At 42.9% G+C, this 10778-nt stretch overlaps 1 protein-coding gene across 2 annotated transcripts; it reads right to left on the reverse strand.

Moving 5' to 3' along the window:
- Positions 1-112: 112 nt before the first annotated feature.
- On the reverse strand, positions 113-10002 carry si:ch73-100l22.3. 2 transcript variants are annotated; one of them, XM_041037186.1, is made up of 10 exons: positions 9543-10002; positions 8914-9039; positions 6131-8771; positions 5606-5733; positions 3549-3650; positions 2922-3038; positions 2706-2807; positions 2422-2538; positions 1733-1815; positions 113-1361 (listed from the first exon to the last, which is right to left on the reverse strand). In XM_041037186.1, the coding sequence occupies exons 1-10, from the start codon at positions 9675-9677 to the stop codon at positions 1202-1204; spliced, it is 3711 nt and encodes a 1236-aa protein (XP_040893120.1). In that variant the 5' UTR covers positions 9678-10002; the 3' UTR covers positions 113-1201. The 2 variants fall into 2 exon arrangements, with proteins under 2 accessions (XP_040893120.1, XP_040893121.1); XM_041037187.1 differs by lacking the exons at positions 113-1361; positions 1733-1815; positions 2422-2538; positions 2706-2807; positions 2922-3038 and having other exon boundaries at positions 3601-4265.
- Positions 10003-10778: the final 776 nt, after the last annotated feature.

Consider the following 10778-nt stretch of genomic DNA (forward strand, 5'->3'; position numbering starts at 1 on the left):
GTGTGGAGATGAGAGGAAGCAGGCAGCAGCGCCCTCTGCTGCTCGGAGTCTGTACATCTTATTAATCAAGCCTCAGCTTTTCACAAACTTCAGACCCACATGAAAGTGTTAAGAAACATTTATTGTCAACCATATACAAATAAATAACATGTAAAACAGGTCCAAAATTCCAAAGAATAAAAAAAAATTACAAACATTTGTGTTTTGGCTGATAAGCTATGTAACCCCAACACTCCAAGACAAATATTTAAGGCAACACTTGGTAGTAACACACTAATACTACATATTAGCATCAACACTAACATCTGGAGCTTGATATGAACATCTGGATATGCACGAGTACAAAAATGCTGTAAATATCATACTATGTTCAATATGTGATAATACACCTGGAGATGGATTGTTTTTGGTGGCAACTAACCAGGCACATAAATATGAAGTACAGAGCAGAGATTTAACACTGAGCTACTTGGAAAATAAAACTCTGAAATGCACATTCAAGTAATTAAATGGTCAATAAAGCTGTTTCACAGAGGAAATGTTTGGCATACCATGGAGAGATATGCACATATGTAATGAATAATAATAATCACGGTTACAGTCGTGAGGCCTGATCCAGTAGTTAACTGGAAAATGCAAAAAAAAAAAACCTAAATCAAAAAACTATAATCTTGTGCTATATCATCCCTCGCCTGGGAACCGCTGGCTTGCTGGTATAGAGCCATCATTAATATTATTCATTGCACATGAGTTTCCCCTGTCTGTTGTGAAAAAAAAAGTTTACACTTCATTTTTCAGGTGCAGTGCACAGAGCTTTAAAGGTGCTGCCAAAGGATTCTGCCAGCAAAACATTTTTCTCACTAACATCTTCAACATGAGCACACTGAAGGTGGTAAAGCATTTCTGTTGCAGACAGAGTGGCTGTAGTGATGTTTGATTCCCACATCTGAGCATCCAATCAGTGTGAAACTACTACTATAAGTGAGTAAAACTATAGTCACTGTAATAATATATACCCTGGTTGAAGAGGTCAAAAAAAAAAAAACTTCACTCCAAATATGAAATCAGAAAATATGTAAGCAACAGTCACTGCTTTGTGTCAGATTTTGATTTGGAAATTCTCAGATGATTAGTTATACAATATTCATGTAATCACTAGAGGCCTTATTAGAAGTCCTCGCTGGGGCCAATTAGGAAGGTGTCATCGGGGTCTAGTGGAGTAAGTGCTCTTGGGGACCCTCTGAGGATTTGTTCTGAACTGTCCTCTTTTGGTTTCCAACGGCTGCTCGGCAGAGAATCCAGCCTTGTGTCCAGTCCTCATCACAGCCCCCCTGTGTCTTTCTGCTGCCTTTTTCTGGATCCTGGAGAGAAGAGACGGCAGCTTTAAGCTGCTGACAAAGCTACTGCCCATGAAAAAAACTAAAAATTCTTATCCTATGGTGTAAGAAAATTAAGCTGATTGCTGCTATTTTAGCTAGCTGTATTGTGTCAGTGGGATATGGAATGATGAGATCTAGAGCATGAGGCTACAGTAAGTAATAAGGTACATTTCAACATAAAGCACAACAAGAGTTGAGGCTCCAGCAGAGCTGAGCTTCTGATGTCCTGAGACTCCTTCATCCTTTGCTGTGACAGTACTGTGTCCACGTGTGTCCTTATAAATGCATGCACCACAAAAAAAACACACTTAAGTTATTCACAGCCCTAAAGCAAACAAAACGTGAAAACTCACATCATTCCTCTCTTCCTCTCCAATGATTTCTGTGTTGCAGCTGACAGAGAACTCTTTCCTCTGGGATGTCCTTTGTGTCCACTCTAAACGAAGATACACACACATAAGCATAAACATCTATAGTACATACAGAATAAATTAGTCTTTGCATCACCAACTAAGTATATTTTAACAGTCACATGTATTAATAGAATTAATGTACACTGAAACAGTACAGAATCAATATCTCAGTCCTTTATGCCCACTTAAAGAAATTAGATTAACAACATTAGCATTGTGTGTTAGGAGGAATAAAGCAACAGTATTATCACTGTCTACAAGAATCATCATGAAGCAGTGCAAAATGTTGGAGGCCTCAAAGGTCTGGACGGCGATAAAAACATAATGGTATTTTAAATTGAATGATTAGAACTGGATCATAACTGCTGTAATAAAATATTGATATTCCTGTGTAGTGTTTACTTTCAGCCCAGTGGTGCACAGTCACACTGTACAGCTCCTGGCTGAGATGTGAAAGCATTTTAGTGTAACACTCAGCCCTATATTTACCACTACAAGACTTTCCCCACTTTGCTCGTGTCTTTTCTTTGACATTACTTTTAAGGGTTTCACTATCTATAGTTAGAAAGCACCACTCCTCCAATGTGTTTGATTTCTTTCAGCCTGGCCAGAGGTTCTGAAAAGGTTACCTGTTGTCTGAGCTCTCTCTCCCTGGCCAGCTCTCTGTCCCAGCTGATGAGCTGCATCCTCTCCCCGGCTGACAGGCTGAAGAATATGTCGTAGACCTCATAACGTGCAGCGCGCAGCTGGAGGGGCAAACAATTACAGAGCCGACGACGGTTTGAATGAATGCGTGTAATCACAGTCTCTGTTGTGGTAACTGCTAATGGAGGGAATAATTGCCCAGTTGTCAGCGTAGCAGAGCAGCAGAGAGAGGTTAACAGATGTTTACAACACGTGTTTGCCTTCGTACCTGCAGAGTGACTCTCTCCTGCAGTAAGAGGTCCTGTCTGCTACAGAACTCTCCTCTGCTGGGGCTCTGCTGCTGGAAGGCATATAGGAACTGCTGCGTGTCCTAGATGTCAAAAAACACACATATACACACACACACACTCACACAGCTGTAATCTGCACACAAACAGTGTTTGTTCATTCTATGGCAATAAGACAGAGGGCTGTCTCTGCTCACCCTGATGGTGCGCACCAGCTGTGCCACCCTCTCCGTCCTCAGCAGCCTGCGAGTCAGAAAACCTTTCACGGCTGCTGACAGCAGGGGGCGGTGTCGCTCTGGCAGTGGGCTGGAAGGCTGAGGAAGAGGAGGAAGAGGGGGAGAACGCGTGATGAGAGGGGTGAATAATGAGGACCAGAGGGGAAGACAGAGGAGAATGCTAATTCCATCAATGACAACCAATTAATTTCCCATGCAGATTCTCAAGGTCTTTTGGTTGGCATCTGTTTAGTGCATCAACACAAGTGGACTCACAGCTCATCAATATAATCGAGAATAATAAAAAGAATAATAAGCAGCTGATGTGCTGTCACTCACTTGTTGATTCTAGAGCTGTTGCGTTAAAGGGACATGTTTGTTGAACAAATGTAGACTAACTGACACTCAGCTGTTGTTCTATGCTAGATACTGGATGGTAATAACAAATGACAGAGGTTACTGATGAGGAATAAGATGTTGAGGGGGAACTATCTGTTTCATCTGAGTGTGTACGCCAACTAGTGATGAGTAAACATCCTGCAGATACAAGGATGAGCAGGACGAGCTTTTCGCATCACTGACATTAGTGAACAAATGTGATGGTAATACCTGAGAGAGGGTAGGAAAGGTCAGCGTGTCCCTGAGACGTGAGGTTGACATGGAGCACGGGAAGGACACGCTATGGAGGAGATGGTAACGCACTGCTAATGCCTGAGAGAGAGACAGATAACGAAAGACAGACAGGAGGAGGACATAAGGGTGGAGGGAAGGAATAAGAGAAGAAATGTGTGTGTGTGTGTGTGCGTGAGTGTGTGTGTGTGTGCGTGTGTGTGTGTGTGTGTGTGTGTGTGTGTGTGTGTGTGTGTGTGTGTGTGTGCAGGCACGCAGGCGTGCATTTGGGAGCCGGCAAGGTTGGAAAATATTGAATTGGAAAGGACAGCAAATGAAGCAGGAGGAAGAAATTAATTGAGGGTAGAGAGAAAGAGACAGAAGGGGAGAGATGGGGGCACAGAGGCAAGAGGGATGAAATGAGAGAGGGAGCAGAGGAGGAGGAGAGGGATGACGAGACAGGAGAGACGGAGAAAATGAATACAGCCAGAGAGTAAAAATGATGTTTGAGGAGGTATGAGACAAAACAAACAGAGGGATGAGAGGAGAGGGAAAAAAAAAGAGGAGCAGGATAAGGGACCATTAGTGGTGGCACTCGGCGGGACGATCTGGCACTTAACCACAGACGCTCATGAATTAAACAAATTATCCTTTCCTTTTCTGTGTCAATTCCCTCGGTCCCCTCCTCCCTCTACCAGAGAGTCCAGCCAGCCCGCGCTTTCATCACATCGCAAATGATGGAAGGACAGAGGGGAGTCGAAAAGAAGTCTTTTTATTAAACAGCTTATGTTAATTATATTGTTGTTAAGGATACATAAATTAAACAGAGACTGTGATTAATAGGGCAAGGACACTGGCCAAGAACAAATACAGACACAAGCTGAAGAAACAAGAACTGGTTGCCAGAGAACAGCAGGCGTCCTTGAAGTCCTCCATGTGCCCGCATACACACACACACATGCGCGCGTGTGTGTGCACGCACAAACACAGAAACAGGCGACCATGCCAGCTCGCCTCTTAGGGATGTAATGAAACATTTATGGTCGAATCCCTGTCTGTTTTTTTTTTTTTTTTTACTGGAGAGAGTATGAGGGTCTCTTGTAATGAGAAGATGTCTGTAGTCTGCCCACGACCCCGGTCTCCTAAAGCCTGCTCTAACAGGTAGGAGGACAGCATGTGTGTACACGTCTTTCTGTTTTTGTGTGGACAAATTTTAGATTGAAACCATTGCTGTGAAGACATTTTTACTGGTCCTCAGAAATTTAAAGGGCTGTTTGAGGGTTAAGACTAGGTTTAGGGGTTCAGGTTAGACTTAGGTTTAGGTTAGGATCGGGGTTAAGTATTCAGGGGCTAGAGGATGAATTATGTCAATTGGTGTCCTCACAACTTGTGTAAGACAAGAATATGTGTGTATGTGTGTGTGCTTGTATGTGGAACAGTGCCAGAGCCTTTCAGAGGTTTGCTTTCTAGTTTTTAATTTATACAACATTTAGGTTGTATAAATGTAAAAGGTTGTATTACATTTGTGTTGTATCACAGCTTAGTGAATTGGATATAAACTCTCACAGTCCATTTTCATTTTTAAACCATGGAAACACTGAGCTGGACATTAATTTTTAATTTCCAGTAGGTGACTTTGGGTGGAGTCAGAATCCCTGGCAGAGTGAATTATGGCAGCTGTACAGGAAGTACATAGAGCATCACGTACAGCAATACGTGATGCAATCTAATGCAAGAAGCAGACCAATGGGATGGAGGAAATATCAGTGACTGTGTTTGAACCATATTTAGAGTTATAAAAACTAGTCGCTCACTTTGGTGCTTCAGGAACATGTAAGTTCAGATTTTCTTTCATTCCCTCAATATCATTTCACACTCAAAGCAAAACAACTTATCATTTGCAAGTTAAGGGATGAGATTTTTCTTGCTGTCAAAAAAATCTCATAACCCCAAACAAACTGTTTAAATTCCCTTTCCTGTCTGTGGTGCTTTAGTTTAAGATCTGTTATCTCTATTTCTTCAGCCATTATTACCAATAACCCATTCAAATGTCTCACCTGTAGTAGTTCTTCCTGTTGTCTCCTGTGTTCATCTTGCAGGGCTCTGACCTGAGCAGCATGGGCCTGTCTCAGCTGCTCTTGCTTGTTCGTTTGACTGCCATGGCCTTCATACCACCGCACTGCAGCTAAAACCAGCAAGTATAAAGATATAGTGTCAAATGTAAAGATGCGCTGTTGGCAAGAAAAAATTCTGACAAACACAGCATAAGGGTTTAAAGCCATGTGTCACGGAGGGCATGAGTTACAGTATGCAGGTTTCTCTTCCTTCCTCTCAGTCTTGAATATTGCTTATCTGGTGATTAAAAAAAGTCTGATGTGGTATTTTTTTCTTTAATATTTATTTTTCCTATGTGACACAAATGCAAAGCATACACTTTGCTAATAAACAAACAAAGAATTGGACATCCAAATTACTCTGCTGTTTCAACACAATTTGGAATCTAACATCGAATCGTAGTTTTCCACAGGAGTAAAAACCCAGATACATTTTGACACCCCTGTCCTTCCCAGTCCTGGTCTTACCTCTAGGAGTGCTGGAACTGGGTCTGACCACACAGTCTGCTCCTGCAGTGTCTTCACTCCTTTCCTGGGTCACTTCTGTCACGTGCATGAGCAGTCTCCGTTTGACCTTTGATACCCCACCCTGACCTTCACCCTCACTCTCTGGGGTCAGGTGCTTCTCCTGAACGAGATGACCTTCTGAGCCCAAGTTGGAGCCTGACCCTTCAAGGAGCCACAGGCCAGATGGCCTGTCCACATCATATGACTGGTTGAGAGATGGCGAGTGAGTAGAGTCATGACCTTCCATAGCCATCTCATTCCTCCTTTCCACTGGATCGTTACTGGGATCCAAAAGAACCGACGCGTCACATGGGTCCATGGCTTCAGACGGAACATTTCTGAATGCATCAGGAATACGCATCCGCTGTGCAGCAGACAGGATACATTTAGCTGGTGGCTGCTGCCTTTTACAGCTGCCACGCAGTCCATAACTCTTCAGAAGTCCTTCTTTACCTGTTCCTTTGTCCTTTACTTTCTCTGTAGCTAAGGTTTTGTCTAGTCTGATCTCCCCTGAGGTAGCTGCCTGTTTCCCTTTTTCCTGCATGAAGAGAGGAACATCATCTGCGTCCCTCAGAACTGGTTCAGGTCCTGTATCTTCATGCATGTTTTTGCTGTTGTTGAACGATTGTCTTCTCGGCCACTCTCTGTATTCTGTATCACTGCTATCAGCATCATCATCCCTCAGCTTCTCCTCCCAGCAGTCACAATCATTCTGCTGCAGCTGCACCTGTTGATCATTCCCACTTTGCTCTGAGTGCTCGATACCTTTAAAACTGAGCTCGCTATTTGTGTTGCTCGTAGTTTGGCTGTGATTCACTAAGTTTTCTTTCACTGTGGACTCCAGATCTGAGATCAGTACTTTTAGGCTGGACAGGTTTGACTCCAGCTGATCTATGTGCTCTGAACTCTTGGCTAAAACGCTTGTTACATCGCCTTCAACCATGAGATTGACGGTGGAGGGAAAGCCTGTGTGACTGTTTTGATGTCTCGGGTTGCTCTCTTCTTTAACACTGTGGTCTTCATTCAAGTCAGTATTGATCACAAGTTTCCCCTTTGAGGGCGCAGCCCCATCAACACGTTCTCCATCTCTGATACTGCTTTTGCAATGAACAGGACTCATACAGAAACTAGGGGCTGGAATAGTGTGATATTTCCCTACTCCTTTAAAAGCACCTTTGGGGTTGGTGGTACTTTGCTCCTGGACCGAGGAAGCTTCTGTGGCCCCAGGCTGCTGCTGGATGAAGGCGCTGATTTGTTTGGGCTCTGTTACGACCTCTTGTGAAATGTTCAGCTTGTTATTTCTTAAAGTTGTTTCTTCCTCAATTCTTGTCATTTCCTTAGTATTCCCATCTCCTGTTACATGCGTGCTTTCAGATTTATCATTGGTCTTTTTCCCAATGATCTCACTCTCAATCATCCTCTCATTTTCCCAGGATCTCCTTAATGACGTTTCCACTGTTGGAATAAATGAAAAAGTGCTTCTCCTCTCTTTAGCTTTCTTCTCCTCTGAAGTCACAGCCCCCTTGTAAGGGGACTCGTCATTCTCCTTATCAGAGAGGCTCTGCTCCTCTGCCCTTGCTTTGGCCTCTTTTTGAGTCCTCTCCTGGATTTTAGTGTTTTTGGCTTGGTTCCTAAGCATCCGCTGGCGCCGCCGATACTCCTGAGATTTCTTCAGCAAGGCCTGGAGGCTCAGACGATAAGGCTCCTCAGATGGCTTCACTTCATCTGCATGGTTGTCTGCTGCTTCTGTTTCTGTGGGTTCATGCTGACTATGCAATACTGTTGTTGGACACTGATGAGTCTCAGATAACTCTGGATTATCTGAAAAACCAGTGTTTTCTGATGAAGACATTGGTTCCTCACTTCTGTCCAAAATGTGATCTTTGCCAGCATCAAGTACTTTAGTAGAGTGAGAGCTGTCTCCATTCTCTGTACTGTCCAGGTGACCGCTTTCAGATTTTTCTTCTGTTAAATGGTCACATATGACTGAATCCTCCTGGAATGAGGTGCAGCAAATGTCTTTTACTGATATGAAGTTATTACAAAAGGATGACTCCAGTCCACTCCTTTCTAATTCCTCTCCATCTATGGGAGGGTGGCTAATAATTTCTGGCATTTTGGCGATTGTGTCCGAGGTGCTGTGCAGGAAAAAGCCACCCACACTATAACCACCCTCTGAGGAGCCAAAGCCATGGCTCTCACTCACCGCATCAATCATTCCAGGCACACCAACGGTGTTTTCAACATTCTCGTAGGTCACGTAACCTGAAGATAGTGACTGGTGGCTCACACCATTTCGGGAATTTGGCTGTGATCCCCATTGGCTGTCATGTTGGTCAGCAAGGCATCCTTGACGGTAACTTTGCTTAGGTATCAAATCAGAAGTGAAAAAGGCACTACATGTTGTTGATGTCCCTGGAGGAGGTGAAAGCTCATCCTTTTCTTCCCTTACCAGGGGTGGCGAGAGTGACAGACTATCCTTTGTTCCAATGATAAAATTACCCTCTGACACTGATCCACCACTGGTGTTGTGGGAATATAAAGATTTTGTGTTAATCTCTGACTCCCGAAGCAACTCCTCCAGTGTTGGTGTCTTCCTCAGCTGCAATTTGTGATAGAAATGAAATAAAATAACTTCTGATAACTCCTATTAATTCAAAACAATTGCAGTAACGTAGGAACACAAATATAGGGACATATTAGGCTTGCAAAGAGGTTAGCTGAAAAGCCAGGACTTCAGTTACCTGAACACTGTGCAGAATAGTTTGCACATAGGCCATTCTTGGATCGTCCTTCAGCTTTCTGTGGCCTGAAGCTTTCTGTGCCGCATCTCTGTGTCGCTGCATCTCCTCTCTCTGCTCCCCTGAGAGCTGTTATCATCAGAAAACAGACAGGAGAGGTCATGCACATTTCACACAAGGGCTGCAAAGTAAGATTATTTTCATTATCAGTTATTTTGTTCCGTATTTACTGATTACGTGTTTGGTCTATAAAATGTCAAGAAATTGATAAAAAATGCATATCACAAATTTCCACCTGCCCAGGTGACTTCCTCAAATTGCTTGTTCTGTCCAAACCAACTGTCCAAAACCCAAATATCTCAGATGTTCAACTGACAGTGAGCATGGCTAACCTAACATCTGAAAACTAGAAAAATGTGTGGCACGTCCAATGTAGCTGAAAATTTTAATATAAGTGACATCTGTTACTAATGAATTATCAACTTGATTGTTCCAGCACAGTTTCATGGAAACTACCAGAAACAGCACAGTGTTACAGTGTTCAGTAGTTTTAGCAGGTCTTATTAGCTACGATTAAAACCCTCAGTTGTGATGATGATTTTATAAGGACTGCCATAAAACGGAGCTCGTACCAGGGGAGGAAGGATGGGTCTTCCATGGACGCGGATGACAGAGGATGCAGGTGAAGGTCTGCTGTGTTCCTCCTCCTCGTCACCTTTCCTCAGCTGGGAGAGACGACGCTGCACAAACTCGTCGTAGTCCTCCATCAAGTTGCATGAGGATACGGTCAGGGGTAGCAGCGTCAGATGGTTTAAGGTACAAGTAACGTAAATATCTTAACGTTTTCGTGTTGTCTTCGCCAACGTTAGCTGCTAGCTAACCTAGACAGCTAAAGCGGGGCTGGTTAGCGATCAATACCAAACAGGTACGGTCAAATATATATTTAACATGTAAGAGAACAAAACCAAGCAATAGTACAGCAGCGGTGTAATGTTACTTCTGAGGTAAAAGCGCCATTGAAAAAAGTCTCTCAAGCTACCAAACAATAGTCTCCATCAGTATGGACCAGTGTTTACATTTTTACCCGCCTCTCTTCCCGGAGCAACGGACAGTGACAGTTGGAGACCGTGGAGGCGCTCACAAAACCCGGAGTGGATTCACAGCATGAGAGTATTTCTACGAAATAATTAAGCAAGCAATATACAAATTTAAAATACAAAACACGCGTTTAATTAACGGAGAACCATATCACATTAACCAAACACATGTAACTTCCTCTTCTTTGTCAACAGTATTTATTCGAAGATTGTACCAACAACGGATGAACTGTCATGGCGCTCCATGTTTTCGCAGGATCCAGAGCGGTTTGAGAGGAAGGGAGTTGATGATAACTTGATACTGCCACCTACAGACGTGACTGGCTAACAGTGCTGGAAAATAAAGAGAGAAATTGTGCCCTTTATTGCAGCCCTGAGTTTCAGGCTGTATTATTCTAGCACGGTTTGAGAGGGAACAATACAACACAATACAATAGAATTCTGTATTGTATATATTTCTCTGATTGATTGGCTCCTGACTTTTATTACTGGCATAGTATCCACTGCTTCACAGCTACATCGACATATCATAAGCTTTATCCAGTTCAAGTTTAATCTAGGACTTTAAGTTTTAAGTCACCTGTATCTCACAAATCAAAATGTCTGCTGCGAAAAAAGTCTGTATGGTGTCATACCTGTCATACACATATTTGCAAACATTAATAGGTCTACCATGCATGCATCACAAATACATAATAAATTTAAAAAATGTTATGTACATTCACTTTTTTTCTATGTTCTCTATTTTCTTTCTTCTTTATAAATACAACA

This window comes from Toxotes jaculatrix, chromosome 4 (assembly GCF_017976425.1).
Source record: "Toxotes jaculatrix isolate fToxJac2 chromosome 4, fToxJac2.pri, whole genome shotgun sequence".
Lineage (NCBI taxonomy): Eukaryota > Metazoa > Chordata > Actinopteri > Toxotidae > Toxotes > Toxotes jaculatrix.

Bases quoted from the DNA above. Each gene is read 5' to 3' on its own strand.
- si:ch73-100l22.3 (XM_041037186.1), bottom strand. From the start codon at position 9,677: ATGGAGGACTACGACGAGTTTGTGCAGCGTCGTCTCTCCCAGCTGAGG. The intron at 3,651-5,605 runs GTGAGACATTTG...TCTCTCTCTCAG, and splicing joins AACAGGAAGAACTACTACAG to GCATTAGCAGTGCGTTACCA. The intron at 3,039-3,548 runs GTATTACCATCA...CCTCTTCCTCAG, and splicing joins CCTTTCCTACCCTCTCTCAG to CCTTCCAGCCCACTGCCAGA.